The sequence below is a fragment of the Taudactylus pleione genome, unplaced genomic scaffold (assembly GCF_031769625.1).
Source record: "Taudactylus pleione unplaced genomic scaffold, aTauple2 ptg000395l, whole genome shotgun sequence".
NCBI classification, from domain to species: Eukaryota; Metazoa; Chordata; class Amphibia; order Anura; family Myobatrachidae; genus Taudactylus; species Taudactylus pleione.
The window spans coordinates 3,444,700-3,462,574 of record NW_028284796.1 but is presented as its reverse complement, the minus strand read 5'-3'; the positions used below and the strand labels follow the sequence as shown (position 1 = coordinate 3,462,574).

The window sequence follows — 17,875 nt, the reverse complement described above, 5'->3', positions numbered from 1 at the left end:
GCTGCATTTGGCAGCATGGCCCTCGCTAATGACATCGCCTGTCTGCCCTGCATGGGGATGTCGCTGACAACCCGCGGGAGCATGCATCGTAGACATAGTGGGTACCCACTAGACAATGTGCCCAATATGAAGGTCCGATCCGCCGGACCGTACAGCATAACGTTGAGTGTGTACCTGGCTTAAGGTGGACGGGATGGGAAGCTAGCATGAAATAATTGGGAGGCTGGATGAATGTCTAACAGAGCATGAGAGAGCATTCCATAGAATGGGAGCAGCATGGGAAAAGTCATGAATGCTAGAGTGGAAACAGGTGATCAAAAAGGAGCAGAGAGAAGAGAGTGGGATGGAGTGTGTGAGGGAAAGAGGAGCATGTAATTACTTCTGAGTGGTGTAAGGAGCCAGTGGAGTGACTGATAGAGAGTGACAGCAGAGGTTGAGTGAGAAGAGAGGAAAATGAAGTGGGCAGCTGAGTGCAGGGTAGACTGAGGAGGGGAGAGGTGAGAGGTAGGAAAACCAGAAAGCAATAGCGATAGAAAACTCTCCCTATCACCATTTTAATAATTAGACTTTCATAATGGCTTACAAGAATATATATATACAAACCGCTAAGTCATGACACAACTAAGGTACATGAAATACTGTAGGTGAAGGAATATTGTGCTATAAAGTTATACTATTTAAAATATAATTTTTTTGTTCTCTCCGAAGAATACCCTATTTCCTGCAGAGGTAAAGGATCTGACAAAGCGTATCAGGACAGTTCTAATGGCAACAGCGCAGATGAAAGAGCATGAGAAGGATCCAGAGATGCTAGTGGACCTTCAGTACAGCTTGGCCAACTCATATGCCAGCACCCCAGAGCTGCGTAGGACCTGGCTGGAGAGTATGGCGAAAATCCATGCCAGAAATGGGGACTTATCTGAGGTACAACAACCCTTCTAATCTCCAAAACGTTTTTTCCCCTTTTCTTATTTATATATATTCATAACATACTGAGTCTGGTTAACTAGAAAAATCACCTATATGGCATAGATAATCCATGTCTGGGTATTGTCACTATTTGCATATACAATCAATATTCCATTCCTATAGTTAATATACTGCCGGTCCTTGATTTTTTTAATTCAAATGGCCAAATGGCAGTCTCCGTACTTGTAGAGTCAGAGATAGCACCTGCAACATATAGTTATTGTTCACTTATATGGAAAGCAGACATAATTGGCAGTGGTTATTAATGGGTTAAATGTGCATGCAAAGTTTAAACTCAAGATTGATTCCTGGTATATGTAATGTAATTAGTAAGAGATGATTAGCCACATGATTGCAACTTGTGCAAGTCTTTGTGAATCCTTAATAAATATACAGTATATATGCATATAGGGGGCTTATGTATGTCTCTACAGTACTGTACCAGCATAATAGATTCAATGAAAACTGAATTATCTGCACAAAGGGATGTCTGACATCACAGGAATGCCCTCTCTGTATACAAGCACTTAGACCCTTCTGCATAATGAGCACAATGTTCTGTATGGAGTACATGTGACCTCCAGCCTAGCATTGGATACCAGTCGAGATCACTTCTATCTCACTAGCTACGTCACTGCTTTGCAGCCCTTCATACATATAAATGCAACTTCTATGTCATTACAAAATATCTCTCTATCACAGGTTAGTGCATAGGATACATGCTGTAGTTTAAATAGTTTTTTAATTCACTAGCTTTATGAAATTTGAGCTGTAATATATGTAATGTATATTAGGTGACCACATCTTTAATACGGAATAGAAAAGCATTTGCTAGGCACCAAACCCTACATTATACATATGTAAAGTAAGGTATGTTGATCCCAGGGTTGGAAGAATGCATCGCCTCCCATGGCAAAATTTATCAAAGAGCCTAGTGATGCAGTTGTAGCCTCTCAGGCCCTTCTCTCTGAGTGTTGGTGGCCGGCACGTGCTCCCACTGCATATACTTCACTCAGAAGATGACTCTGCTCAGAGCAGAAGACCCCTCAGGAGCGTGTGGAGAGGGTGCGGGGGCCTTGGAGGCAAGAACGTGATGGGACACAATATATACATTACATTATTTAATTTTATGCCCAGATTCGTCGATTTCTCTGTAAAGGATGAGCTTGATACATGTGTTTTTCACAGGATTGCAGTCACCTGTGGCATTCCTCACGAAGTCATGCCCCATACTCACGAGGCCCACGCCCCCTAATTGAGGCTGCGCCATGCACAAAGGTCCCTGTTCCTGAGGTAAAGAAGTTGGGAGATATGCTATCCCTGCAAATAAACAAATTACACCTGCAAGGTCACAAGGTGCTTATAGGGATATCAGATACATGCCCAATGCTGTTTTCAAACCGATTTGTCAACACATACACAGTTATACTGTGAACACTTGTGAAGAGGTGTAAAGTGGTCTCGTAAATGGCTCCAAGGAAGAAGTTAACAATCGAAAAGCGATCTTCCATAGTCGCTTTGAGAAGTGCAGGGTATAGTTTGTGTGAAATTACTCGTCTGGAGAAGGTTTCTCTTGTTGGTGTGCAGTGTACCCTCAAGAGATACGCCATAAACAACAGTGTACATGAACACCCACGACCTGGACAACCTTGAGTAACCACAAAACAGGAGGACAAATTTATCAGTGTGCTCTAAACGGGACAGATTCCAGACAGCTTGTCAGGTCTGTGCTGCTCTGATGGAAACAAGGAAGAAAAGCGTGCCAATTGCAACCATCAAACGCCACCTTGTAGTCAGAAGGTTGAAGGGGTGTGTTGCAGCCCGAAAACCACTGCTTAGAACCATAATTAAAAGAAGAGGCTATTGTGGGCAAAAAAGCAAAGGAGCTGGACCACAGTGGAAGAAGGCTCTTTTCATAGACAAATCGAAGTTTGAGGCGTTTGGATCCAAGAGGCGCAAGTTTGTTCATCATGCGACAGGCGAGCGCATACTTCCTTCTTGTATTCAGCCCACAGTCAAGCATGGAGGAGGTTCCATTATCATCTGGGGAAGTTTCAGTGGTGTTGCAGTTGGTGACTTTGTAAAAATCAAAGGAAATCATGGACTCCAAATGCTACCACAACATCCTGGTGCACCATGCCATCCCTTCCGACACCTGTGTTATTGGTTGTGGTTTATTGGCAAGATAACGACCCAAAACATACCTCCAATCTGTTCAGGCAAAACAACAACAAGGTTGGATACTGTGATGAGAGAAAAATTTAAGGAAATCAAAGCTTCATTATTTGTAAACAAAGTGTAGGAGTACAAAACATGTTTATTTACCAAAATAAATATATATGCATCACAAACTAGCTTCTTTTGTTCATTTCTTTCTTTAAAATCGAAGATTTGGGTGGTGTTTTAAAATTAATGAGGTGTGATGTACCTTCCAGTTGTCCAGATTTTGGCAGGACAGTCACAAATTGCTGGGACTGTCTCAAATTGACAATGGTCCCAATTTGCTTGTTAGAGGGCTAATAAGTAATCACCCCAAAATGCCTTTTTTGTACTTAACACACCTATGATGCTTTGACACTTCCACGCCCCCAGTGTGTGAAAGCCACATTATACAGGTGTGTCCACACATACATCTTACCTCTGTGCGCTACAAGTTGCGTTAAACATAACACGTGGGCGCGTGCAAGTCGGTAGTGCCGAGCGTCTTTGAATGCAACATCTTACAATCAAATGTGTCTTATTTGCGAAGTGATGCCAATAGGACACACAATACAGCCACTGCATATACAATGATATGCGGCATGCCTATAGGCTGTGTGTGACTGTGCACAGAAGCTGCTTTGTGCATCATATTCGCATTGCTTTGTGAATAAGACACATTTGAAGGTAAAAAGTTGCACAAAAAGACGCTCAGCACTACCGAGTCACGCCACAGCACAGCGCAAGTAGAAGGGCTGTTTAACGCACAAGGATGTAAGATGTATGTGGACACATTTATATTTACAGTAGCATTAAGATGTTACACTGTAGTCCCCCAGGGAGTTTAGAACCCTAAGCCTCTCGTCAGGTACAAGCTCCTCCCCTCGTACACACAATGCCCCTGTAGTCACACGTATTTGTCCAACTCACTGCATGACCCAAGAATAAAATTATATACATAATACCAATTAGTCAAACTTAGCTGATGCTGAGTTGGGTGTGTATGCAATAAAAAAAATTAAGCTCTAACAGGGGCTGGCTGGCAACTTTCAGCCTGGGGGGCAGACGTAAGCAAGTGGCCCAGTTTTTCTACTAACGAATGCAATGTAAAAATGGGAGTGACAACAATGGTTTCCGTAATGTGTGTGTGGTTTCAATAGCCAATTAAGTATATGATAGTAAAATTGTTATGACAAAGAGCTAGAAATAAATACCATCTATTGTGTGCGTCTCCTGGGGACTGGGTTGAGCAGCTGCGCCTGGCCCTTTGTTACGCCTTCCCCTAAAGCTCTGTCCCACAGTGTGTTTATCTGACCCAGAGAAAGTGGGGCACAATTCATCAATCACAAAACGCACAGGGTGCCCTGCTAAAAGTACCTAGTGTGAACACATATACTGTACATACAGACACATTAAGTCCACACACACGCAAGGGAATTCAATTCAAAGCGATGGCCGCTGTCGACCAATGGGGAGCCAGGTTTCCTTTCCCAGGAACCCTGGAGGCTGAAAAGTGTAAAAAGGGGGCGGGGCTTACCGGAGAGTCTGTCAGTGAAGAGGAGCTAATTGAATAGTCCTGGGAGGGAGCCCCTGAAGCTATTCAATTCAACGCGATGTTTGGTCGGGCAAAAGGATTTCTTCTCGCACCCCCTGGGGATGCGAGGAGAAATCCGACAAAACTGCTGGCCCCACGGCTGTTTGCCAGCTTAGCACGGCGCTAACAGCCACGTGGCCGGCACTTTAGTCGGTGAATGCCGGTGCTCACGACTAAACACCCAGGTTAAGTTGTGAGAACCGGCTTTCTCCGACTTAATAGCGCGCTGAATTGAATAGCTCCAGGAGCTCAAGCCCAGGGCTATTCAGCATCGCGCTTGATTGAATTCCGACAATGAATATTATAGAGAACGAAAAAAACCCTTGCAAAGTTTATGCCACACTGATATAATTTGTATACAAGATTAGATATAGATATTAGATAGATAGATAGATAGATAGATAGATAGATAGATAGATAGATAGATAGATAGATAGATAGATAGATATGAGATAGATAGATATGAGATAGATAGATATGGGATAGATAGATAGATAGATAGATAGATAGATAGATAGATAGATAGATAGATAGATAGATAGATATGAGATAGAGAGAGGGATAGATATTAGATCGATAGATAGATAGATAGAATAATATGAGATAGATAGATAGATAGATAGATAGATAGATAGATAGATAGATAGATAGATAGATAGATAGATAGATAGATAGATAGATAGATGAGAGACACATACACTGTATATAAGCTCCACCCTCCACTTACCTGGTTTCTAAAAGGGTAGTAAAGACAGGAAGCACAGGATCTCCTGTACACTGGATCACTCCTCACCTCTGCCCTCTTTGTCTCCTCCCATCAAACTTCTTATTTAGCTCCTCTTCACTGACAGACTCTCCGGTAAGCCCCGCCCCCTTTTTTACACTTTTCAGCCTCCAGGGTTCCTGGGAAAGGAAACCTGGCTCCCCATTGGTTGACAGCGGCCATTTCTTTGTAGTTTACTATGGGGGCAGCCATTTTTGATTAGCCTCTGCAACTAGTCAGCTCTATCTAGAAGCGTAGCTGGCCAGCCACCCGACGGAGCTGAAGAACCATCTGCGACTGTCTTACAGTACTCCCTCAGCCAGGCGGCCGTGGAATACTAGCATTGTACCGGCCCGGGGGGCAGATGGCACCCTGCCCCCCGGCCCAGTCCGCCACTGAGCTCTAACAAGCCGCACCTATATATATCGTATGGCATGGATGGCGCGATTAGTGTGTCCGCGTCTATGGCATGCTACAATGGATAGAAGGCCGGCCGCGCCTAGTCGCGGCCCAGTGAACGCTTCGCTATGCAATGATGTATGTGGCTACATCTGTATGCTATGGTGACACACCACATTATACATCTGAACCAGCAGCATATGTAACACGTTATACATCAGGCATACAAACAGCCAGGTAATAGCCACAAGGTAAAATTTATTAGCATTTGTTTTGATGGTAAAAGACACATTTGCTATTTGGTTTGATTAAATTAAAACCCCTCTTCTCGCATACAAATGGAGGTACCAAAGGAAATTGTTCTTAAAATACACCAACAAAATCATATATATGCATTATAAGGCGCCTATCAACTTCAACAGGTGAATTCACAAACAGACAATCATAATTATAAGCAGATAGGTAACCTTAATCACTGTCATCATCAGCGTGTATCTGCAGCAACCCTCAGGCTGCTGACAGTATTGCCCTCATTAGTTTGATAAGTGCCACAAATGAATAAAACATCAGGCATCATAGCAGGTCACAATCTCCATAAAATGCACTACTGTATATGTTTTCATAGGATTTGTTGAGATTTGTGCCTGGTAATGTTAGATAAGGAAATAGCTATTCACTGGCAGATTTCTCATTAGAATAGCCATCATAATATGCCCCTCTCACATATACTGTACAACAACTCAGTAAATAGGCTGCTATTGGTTTTTAGGAGATATACCTATGATGTAGTTATATACATTCTCACTAATTGTATCAAGATGGCGTTTTCATTCAGTGTTTTTCAGTAAATAGTTATTATTTACTGAATTAAGGGCCTGATTCAGAGCCACTCGTAAGTGGCAGCTCGTTCGCTCCGAGCGATGTTTGCCCAACTGCGCATGCGTATGGATCGTTATACGCATGCGTGAACCAGTCAGTGCGGCCGAAATGCACGTGCTCGCAAAATAGCGAATGCCTGATAATTTGAGTGACAGAATGAGGCGTATGTGGGTGGTAACAGGGGAAGGTGCTTGAAAACGGGGAGTGGAGATCCGATCGCAGGCGTGCTTAAAGGTCAAAACGGGCGTTTTATGGGTGTGCATATTTAAAATAGCAGCGTCATTGACCACGTCACTGGGTTTTTTTTAAGCCAGAACTGCTCGCAAAATTGTGGTAGCAAAAACCAACCACAAGAATAGCGAGCAGTTCATACCCTGTTCAATGTACTCGATTAATCTAATAAATAGCGGACATGACGTAGGATGCGAGCGGCCAGGGGGGGTAGTTTCACAAAAAACGACCGCAAGTTTTGTACGCTCGTTCAGACCTAGAGGCGTGAACAGATCGCAAACAGTGAACGGTTCATTTGAATAGCCACCCCTATTTTCTGGACGAGCGAGCGCAAATAGCGTCCGGCTCTGAATCAGGCCCTAAATGTGTAAAGCAACCTACTTTTATTTCTAGTATACAGAGGGAGAGGACGGAGAGGGAGGGGGATAAAGAGAGAGAGGCAAGAGAGGGCGGGATGGAGATAAAGATGGGAGAGAGAGGGATGGAGATAAAGATGGGAGAGAGAGGGATGGAGATAAAGATGGGAGAGGGCGGGATGGAGATAAAGATGGGAGAGAGAGGGATGGAGATAAAGATGGGAGAGAGAGGGATGGAGATAAAGATGAGAGAGAGAGGGATGGAGATAAAGATGGGAGTGAGAGGGATGGAGATACAGATGGGAGAGAGAGGGATGGAGATACAGATGGAAGAGAGAGGGATGGAGATACAGATGGGAGAGAGAGGGATGGAGATACAGATGGGAGAGAGAGGGATGGAGATAAAGATGGGAGAGAGAGGGATGGAGATAAAGATGGGAGAGAGAGGGATGGAGATACAGATGGAAGAGAGAGGGATGGAGATACAGATGGGAGAGACAGGGATGGAGATAAAGAAAAAGGAATTGATAGAGAGGGGAAGGGAGAGAGGGAGAAAGATAAAGGAAGAGAGAGTGAAAGGGAGGAGAGGGAGGAAGAAAGTGAGAGTGAAAGGGGAGAAGAAGGGAGATAGAAAGGGTGACAGGGAACGAGAGAAAGAGAGGGAGGGAGATAAAGGGGGAGAGGGAGGGAGAGAGAGGGATGGATATAGAGAGGTGGGAGTGGAGAGACAGAGGGAGATAAAGATTGAGGAGGAGAGGGAGGATGATAGAGAGGGGGTGAGAGGGAGGAAGAGCGGGAGGGAGATAAACTGAGTAAAAGAGGAGGGAGAGACTGAGACAGAGGGAGGGAGCTAAAGAGAGTGAGACAGAAGGAGGAGGAGAAAAAGAGAGTGAGAGAGAGGGGGAGATAAAGAGAGTGAGAGGGAGGGGGAGATAAATAGAGTGAGAAGGAGGGGGAGATAAAGAGAGTGAGGAGAGGGAGATAAAGAGAGTGAGAGGGAGGGGGAGATAAATAGAGTGAGAAGGAGGGGGAGATAAAGAGAGTGAGAAGGAGGGGGAGATAAAAAGAGTGAGGAGGGAGAGATAAAGAGAGTGAGAAGGAGGGGGAGATAAAGAGAGTGAGAGGGAGGGGGAGATAAAGAGAGAGAGAGGGAGGGGGAGATAAAGAGAGTGAGAAGGAGGGGGAGATAAAGAGAGTGAGAAGGAGGGGGAGATAAAGAGAGTGAGAAGGAGGGGGAGATAAAGAGAGTGAGAAGGAGGGGGAGATAAAGAGAGTGAGGAGGGGGAGATAAAGAGAGGGAGGGGGAGATAAAGAGAGTGAGAAGGAGGGGGAGATAAAGAGAGGGAGGGGGAGATAAAGAGAGGGAGGGGGAGGTAAAGAGAGTGAGAGGGAGGGGGAGATAAAGAGTGAGGAGGGGGAGATAAAGAGAGTGAGAAGGAGGGGGAGATAAAGAGAGGGAGGGGGAGGTAAAGAGAGGGAGGGGGAGATAAAGAGAGTGAGGAGGGGGAGATAAATAGAGTGAGGAGAGGGAGATAAAGAGAGGGAGGGGGAGATAAATAGAGTGAGAAGGAGGGAGAGATAAAGAGAGGGAGGGGGAGATTAAGAGAGTGAGAGGGAGGGGGAGATAAAGAGAGTGAGAGGGAGGGGGTGATAAAGAGAGTGAGAAGGAGGGGGAGATAAAGAGAGTGAGAGGGAGGGGGAGATAAAGAGAGTGAGAGGGAGGGGGAGATAAAGAGAGTGATAAGGAGGGGGAGATAAAGAGAGTGAGGAGGGGGAGATAAAGAGAGTGAGGAGGGGGAGATAAAGAGAGGGAGAGGAAGATACAGAGAGTGAGGAGGGGGAGATAAAGAGAGTGAGGAGGGGGAGATAATGAGAGGGAGGAGGGGGAGATAAAGAGAGGGAGAGGAAGATAAAGAGAGTGAGGAGGGGGAGATAAAGAGAGTGAGAAGGAGGGGGAGATAAAGAGAGTGAGAAGGAGGGGGAGATAAAGAGAGTGAGAGATAAAGAGGGGGGAGATAAAGAGAGTGAGAGGGAGGGGGAGATAAAGAGAGTGAGGAGGGGGAGATAAAGAGAGTGAGAGGGAGGGGGAGATAAAGAGAGGGAGGGGGAGATAAAGAGAGTGAGAGGGGGGGAGGTAAAGAGAGTGAGTGGGAGGGGGAGATAAAGAGAGTGAGAGGGAGGGGGAAAGAGAGAGGGGGAGGAAGGGAGATAAACAGAGGGGGTGAGAGATAAAGAGAGGGAGGGAAGGAGATAAAGAGACAGGGAGAGAGCGCGTATTTTTCATGACGTACACGGTCTACCACATGGTGATTTGTATAGTTTGTCAGTTGCATACAGAAGAAAGCTTGGAAATAATATAACACAAAAATGAACCCCTAATGCTTGAGTAAGCCATTGTCTAGACACACCACAGGCACTGCAGAGTCTCCTTGTTTAAAAAATTGAAACAAGCAGATGGTTCTGGTTAAGATGTTTATGGTGTAGTAATGCTCTTGACTATTTCCAAGATAAACGTTTTCCCTTTCACTGCAGTGAGAGTGGAATATATGACTCAAGAACTACAGATTTTGCCCATCAGTCTTTTTACATACACACATTCAATATTTCATACTTCTTTCTATTGTCTGACACATCATCTGTACATATTCGAGCAGCCTGCAACCTGTCCATGTGGAATTGTAAAGGTTAAAGTATTTATGTTATTAAAAAAAAAAAAAAAAACATGTCAAATACATTTTTTAATAAAGGTTTAAGAACAGATTATTTTTCTTATGGATAATAAGGACATACAGCTTACTTGCCGAGAACATTAACATAGTATGAGAATGCACATGTCTATTGAATGACAAAATAGTATTTATACCAAACTGCAAATGCAGAGCCACATGCTGTATGGCCAATAAGCAGCTATACAAGGCAACAATTTTTCTCAGTGCTTATTTAGACCAGAACAGATACAGTTAGCAAGTTGCTTTCAGCTTTAGTGCAAAATGAATATTTTTAAAGATGTTACTGTGTGTTTGGTGTCAATGTTGTGTGTGTCTATATGTATGTATGTGTGTATATATATATATAGTGTATGTGTGTGCCTATGTGTGTGTCTATATGTATGTATATATATATATATAGTGTATGTGTGTGCCTATGTGTGTATAATGAGTCTGTATAATACAGGATTGCCATTGAGAACATACAGTACTGTTCTAATATGTTCAAATGTTTGCGTAAATTGTTTTTATCCGCTAATACAGTTTTGTCCAAATAGCTGGATGACATTTTCTTATAGTAATTGGCTCACAAATACATGGTAACATACATGCATTTTATGTGAATATTTGGAGAACATAGTTCTAGTAAATCTGGCCAAAACCTCTCTCTTACAGGAACAGCAATGTGTAAAAGTAATAATTTTTGTATATCTTTTCAGGCAGCCATGTGTTACGTCCATATTGCCGCATTAATTGCAGAGTATTTAAAAAGGAAAGGTAAGATATATCTGTAAGCAACATAATGCTCTTTTTTTGTTTGAATAGTCTCCATACATATACCTATATTGAATCATTGTGTCCATTATGAGCAAATTTTAGATAATAAATCACGATAATAGGCGATAACAACACTATTCCTTTTTAATGCATATCCAATAAAAATTACATTTCAGTAAAATTATTACAAATAGCAGTGCCCCCAAAAGAGGTTATGGTTTGATCACTTGTATAATTTTGCATTCAAAAAGAGTGGAAGGTAATGGCACAAATGGAGGGGAATGTGCAAAATAATGGATGGAGTAAATATGCATGCACAAAGCTAAATCATTTACAGTAATAGTAGTAATATCAGCAGCAGGGCCAGTGCAAGGGTGGTCGGTGCCCCCCTGCGAACTATGAATTTGTACCCTCATACAAATATGTCCTCTTGACATGTCTCTTTACAATGTTCCATATTTTGAAATGTGATGTGCAATATGTTGTAAAATAAGTGATTTGAATCCTGTATCTGGACTCACCTTGTTTATTGCTCCAATAAAAAGATGTTAAAAAAAATTGCACCCCGTTTTACCATTTTATACACTTTGTTTGTATGCAATTGATATAATAGCTTAGCTTAATGCTAACTGACTGGCTCCCTCACCTGTGAAAACTGCTTGCTAACATTCATGGAGTCAGGGACAGGCAGCTGCCCGCTGTCTCACGCTCACTCACTGGTCGGCGGGTCCTCCTCCTGGCATTGCGTTGCACAGCTGAGGCTCCATTGCTCCTCCTCTTAGGCACAGTACACAACACACAGAGCTAGCTCCTCCTGTTCAGGGGCAGGCAATGTCAGGCAATAAAATCGGTTCCTGACCGGGCAGCCACAGACATAAATTACATTTAATTTAGACTGATCAGTAATCTGGCTAATGGGTGGTCCGGAGTCCGGCTGGTGCTCAAAAATCACAGTGTAATAAATACAAATGTATGTTGCATACTTACATTTATACATTCAAGAAAACTTACCAATGTTATGTGGTCAGCATGACGACACTATGTCCACAGTCAGTATACCGACATGATAGTGCCGGTCGGTGGGATCCAAACACAGGTCTAATGCTACGAATAGCATTTCATTGTGTGTCTATTATAAATTTACTGGCATGTTTACAGTTATAACACCCGCACGGATAAATAGTATTAGACCTGTGTTGGGATCCCGGTGCCAACATAGTCATGTGGACATACCGACTGTGGGCCTGATTCACTACGGATCACTATTGCAATCATGGCTGTAAACATGCACGCAGATCTGCTACAAAAATAAGCTAATGAATGCAATCACAGTGCCGTCGCACAGCCAGCATAGAAACCCCCTCTACCTCCCACTACCGCTATCTCACATTGATAATACCTTGTGGTCCTGCGTATACATAGGGAACATTGAGTCACATCGGCCCCTCATGCACAATTACAACAGGTCAGACCTTACTCAGAAATTGCTAACCTCGGCACACGCAGTGAGTGCACAAGCTACTTATTCCATCGCAGTGGCTAATTTTGGCACGCCCATGCAACGGCATTCAAATGGACAGGCACGCCTGCGTTTCTCCGACCACTCCCATGTCACCACCCCCAAACGCTGACCTCCTGTCACTCACTCTGCGAGGGCTTTGTGTGAGCTGCGTGATTGCAGTTCTGTGGATGTGCACGCGCACTGTGATGCATGCACAGTACGCAAAACTCTGCCGTCTGCATACGCTATAGCAATAGCGGTCTGTAGTGAATCAGGCCCTATATACATAGCCAGTGTCGACATAACTGTACCCAACACCTTACAGATTGGTTGAACCTGACCTGTGCAAACTGCTTGCTAACATTCATTTAGGCAAGGATTAATTATTGTGTTACTTTGTAATATATGACATGTAATATTATAAAATAATCCACTATTGGCAAATGTGTTGTAATTTAATTTTGAATATCTGGAATGTAACACCTTTCATTCTCTGTAACATGCATGCACTAACATTTCTGTATGGTCACCTTACTAAACTTCTGTGAAACTGCTATAGGTTACTGGAACACTGAAATCAGTCAGGCACCAAGCATGCTGCTGGAGGAGGAAACATTGTCTGATTATAACTCATTACTAATCTCCTCGGGTGTAAAAAGTGAGTGCGCTAACACTGCATGTGACATATCCATAGACAGACCATGTGCTGTAATTAATCCTGTAATTTAAAGTAATGAATGCCTGATTGTGGCTGTTTGCTTGTTGCATATTGACATAATGATTTTGTATTATTTAATGTGCTTGAAACATTTTTTCAACAATAGAATATTATGAACTATTTAAAACTCTTGTCTAGCTAATCTGTTTGTTTGGAAAACTGTCCAGACCCTATAATATATGAATCCACATAAATAGATATGATTATGTTGTTAGGAATTGAATTAAATGGCCAATTACTCCCATATGACTGTACCTGGGGTCAGATGCTGACAAGGGAGAAGAAAGCTTGGGACAGTCGGGCTGAATGACCTGCTTAAACGGGGGAATTATTTGTGGCTATGCTTCTGATTTTAACCATTAAATCACCCACTGTTTATACTGTATTGCAGTAGCTAAGTACCTTGCAACATTATATATCCCTAAATGATTTAGGCCCTCATTCAGAGCCGTACGCTCTGAGCAGAGCGCACGCTCTGAATGAGGGCCGGCCTCCATGAAAATGGAGCGTCCTCCTGGACGCTCGTATAGCTGTGGGTCACCACCCACAGGCTATACGAGCGCGCAGTTTGATGGCCGCGATGGTCTTGACCATCGCGACCATCGAAACTGCGAGCCGGAGCCTGCGGTTGAGGTTTTCAACCGCAAGCTCCGTGATTTTGGCTCTATCAGAGCCAAAATCACTCCCACTGACATCACTAGTGATGTCAGTGGGCCGGCTTCTGACGGGAGGCGTTCCCGTGGGAACGCCCCCGTCAGGGAGGCACGCCCCCGGCACGCCTACCAAAGGGGGCGTGCTGTCAATCAACATCGACAGCACGCCCCCTTTGATCAGACACAACGAGCGAAGGACTTTCCTTCGCTCGTCGCGTCTGGCGCATGCGCACGACGGAGCTCCCTCCGTCGTGCGCATGCTCAGTCCAGAACATCGACCCACTTGCGAGCGGACAGCCGCTTGCGAGTGGGTCTGAATCAGGCCCTTAGTCCATGAAATGTAACCATACTAGCTTAATTAGCTTATAGAGTTGGAAGCATTAATGTAGTAACTTCATTTGTAGGTTTATTTTCCATGGGGTGGCCAGCCTTTCAGAGCATCACTCCAAATATCAGAGAAGAAGGGGCAATGAAGGAAGATTCAGGGATGCAAGATACCCCCTACAATGAGGTGAGAGAGTGTTACAAGAAGGCATTAAAGGTCCATGATGATTTATCCAATGAAAGTGACGGTGTGCACATTAAGGCTCATTTACATTTAAGTATGTGTAAAGACAAACTTTTTTATGTGAATAAATTGCTGTGGTTTCAAATAATACTGTTTTACTACTAATGATTTAACTTCTATGAGCTAGAGGTGTCAATACCCAATCAGACAATCAGAAGATTTGGGACATGTTTGCATCTCCATCTCTCCTTCCTCTCATTCACACATTCTAATCCTAAATGCTAATACCCTTTATCACTTCCCATATACACATAATATCTGCCCCAGCCTCTTCACACACACATACACCCAAATTTGCCATTATGCATATTCTAATTCTAACACGTTACTCTTTCTCATATGCAGATCATATTTTACACCCCTCTAATCCACTAATATCATAGGCAAACGCAGGGGGGGGTTCCGTCTGCCTGGAAACCCCCCTCCCCAGCCCACACCATGACCACTATAGAAATAGTAAGATAATTTTACCAGCGCTGCATGTTCTTCACAGTATCACAAATGAAATAATTAGCACCACCTGTGGATCTTTTAACATGTATCAGTCAGTAATAAATAACATGTGCACCAACTAGGAGATCTGGAAAACATTCACTGTTAGGGATGTGTTGCTATAGAGCCCAATATGTACATCTTTCCTTCCTATCTTCCCCTTCTGCCTGTCTGTCTGCCCCTCCCCTTAGAATGTAAGCTCTCACGAGCAGGGTCCTCTTCCCTTATGTGCTTCTCTTTACATTTTCTTCTACTCTCTACTCCCCATAAGGGCACCTAACACGGGGCTGCCAACTCCCGGCAGCTTATTGTGAGTGCTTTAATCACTATTTCAGCAATGTATATAAGTTGTGTCCTTGTCCTGCACTGTAATGTACTGTAAGTTACTTGTTTCTTGTTCACCTATTAGTTCTATGTACTATGTAAGGCGCTGCGGAACACTTGTGGCGCCATATAAATAAAGGATAATAATAATAATAATGTATGTCCAGGGCAGTGCTAGATTATTCTGCTGCTCCCCCAGACTCCTGGACTTTCTCTAATACTCTGGAATGGTGCCCACATCTAAAATAAAACCATTCAGCTCAGGCAGGATGGCCTACTGCCACATTTAACAGGTTACTGTGATTGCTGGTCCTGTATATGCTGGAATTATGACACACAATATACTTTGTATGACGCATATTAAAGCTGGATAAATGCTAATTCTACCCTCTTCATGGACTATCTACACTCACTCTAAAATCAAGCATTTGGAAACCCCCATCTAGAAATCCTGCGTTTGCCACTGAATTTACGATGCAAGATATAATACATGACACCAACCTTTTCCCCTTCACATACACATCAACTATTGTACAGTCATTCAACGCATTCAGGGGTCTATTTACTAAGCAGTGTTAGGAGAAGTGAAGAGTGAATAGTGAGATAAGGTTCCAGCCAATCCGCTCCCAACTGCCATCTCACAGGCTGTGTTTGAAAAATGACAGTTGGGAGCTGATTGGCTGGCACCTTATCACTTTTCACTCTATACTTTTCACTTCTCCTAACACTGCTTAGTAAACAGACCCCACAGTATGTACTGTCTTCTCTTTTACACTATATTACTCCAAATACACATGTTCGGCCAACCTTCAAACTCACATAAAAACAAGCTAATTCACCCACACATCCTATTTTACCCAATTACATCTCCTAATACACCTTCCACCTTCTCATACACACATTGTAATTCTCCCCTCCTTCCATACCTATCTGTCTCACACCACATACACACAACTTAATCATCATCATAAAACGTTGCAGTCAGAATGATAAATAATGCAAAATAGAATTGATACATAAAAACAGATTATGTACATAGTGGAGATAGGGCTGTAGTTACTACGTGCCTTGCTGACTTCTGGAAAAGTCCTGAGAGGAGAAGCAGATGACAACCCTGGGAGCGTGGCCGGGCTCTTCACGTCATTACGCTGCTCCCTCATCTTGGCAAAATGCTGTAAATTGTGGGTCTATGGGAGGCGTGGGGCTAAAATACTGCCAATCGCATCATATTGGACATGCACCCTAGGAAGTGGGTGGGATGCGGAAGATCCACAAGGAAAGTATGAGCTAGTAGCTGGGCCACACTGCACTCTAGGCGATGTAGGCACTCAGCTAGGGCCCACATACCTTAAACCATTGCTCAACATGTGGGCTGCAGGCTACAGGCCATAAGCAAGGAAGCTGGGCACTAGGACAGAAATACTACTGCTCCCTAAATATGTCTTATGCGGGATAAGACATATTTAGGGAGCAGTAGTATTTTAAGTTATGCCACTTCCCACCCCTGCTGGGGACAGGTAGGTGTGTGCAGGGTAATGTGTTGCTGCCGGGAGGTATTACAGGGATTGGGGGCAGAAATGTGATAATGCAGGGATGAGGGAAGGAGGTTAACTACATAAGTAATTGGGGGTGTGCTACTACAGAGGCAAGTGCACTGTAACAAGCTGGACCAGATGTCCTGTGCCAGCCCCCACCCCCTGAGTGCATGCCGTAATTAGTACCCCCCAGCCCACCGCCCCCCGACACACCTGCACAAACTAGAGCTATTAAGTCAGAAGCCAGTTAAACTACTCCAACATATGGAGAGAAGATACAAACTTCAGCAATGCCATCTTTTGTGGAACCAAGTAACTTGTTAAGTATGTCTTTGTGTCATTACAGACAACTCTGGTGGAACAGCTGGACCTGTGTGTGGACTACCTCTGGAAATCTGAAAGATATGAGCTGATTGCTGATGTCAGCAAGCCAGTCATTGCGGTGTTTGAGAAGCAGCGGGACTTCAAAGTATGTTATTTCTTTATTTCTGAAAGACTGCTTGATGCTTTTTAATCATGAAAACTAGGCAGAGAGTATGACCCACATAAGCTTCACAAAGCAACTCTGGCATTCAGGAATTACAAATCATTTCTCATTTAAAAAGGTAATCTGTTTTTGGACTACATTTGCACCTGACAGCAGAGAAACTGTAGTGCAGATGTGGCAAACTAAATCCCTCTGTCCAAGTATCTAAGATAGGGTGAGCATTGTACAATATGCAGGAGCTGGCTTAGTTGTTTATGCTGCTTGTTTAATCTGCCTCCACATACAGAACATACCTACAAGGCCAGGAGTTTGAATTGCAAGTTATTAATAATTGCTGCTTAACATGTAGAATTCAGTGATGTTGGACATGTGCAGAAAATAATCAGTGCAAAGTTCCTCCTGTATTGTGTTTTTTTTTAATTGAGCGTTTGTGCCATCCAAGGAAATGTAATACAGTAAGGATCACTTGGCCTGATTCAGCATGGAACGCAGTTGCTAATACGCACACAATCGGTCGATTAATTCGCACCGCGCATGTATCGCAGCACGCGTGCGCGAGCCGGACACATTGGTCAGAACTGTGGGCCTGATTCAGAGCCGCTCGTTCTGAATCAGGGCCGGGCTTTTTTATTTTTGGAGCGGCCTCTCGTTATGCACATGTGCATAACGGGTACTGCGCAGACGCCCCACCATTGGGGATGTACAGTACACCAACCATCGGG

General features: G+C 43.7%; 1 protein-coding gene across 1 annotated transcript in view; it reads left to right on the top strand.

Annotated features, from left to right (window-relative positions):
• Positions 1 to 17,875, top strand: part of DOCK10 (dedicator of cytokinesis 10) — a 308,992-nt gene that overhangs the window by 267,736 nt on the left and 23,381 nt on the right. The window contains exons 45-49 of the mRNA XM_088446281.1: positions 709 to 924; positions 10,818 to 10,875; positions 12,936 to 13,034; positions 14,152 to 14,258; positions 17,013 to 17,135. Of these exons, the coding sequence (XP_088302407.1) occupies positions 709 to 924; positions 10,818 to 10,875; positions 12,936 to 13,034; positions 14,152 to 14,258; positions 17,013 to 17,135 (603 nt within the window). The remainder of the gene's footprint in view (positions 1 to 708; positions 925 to 10,817; positions 10,876 to 12,935; positions 13,035 to 14,151; positions 14,259 to 17,012; positions 17,136 to 17,875) is intronic.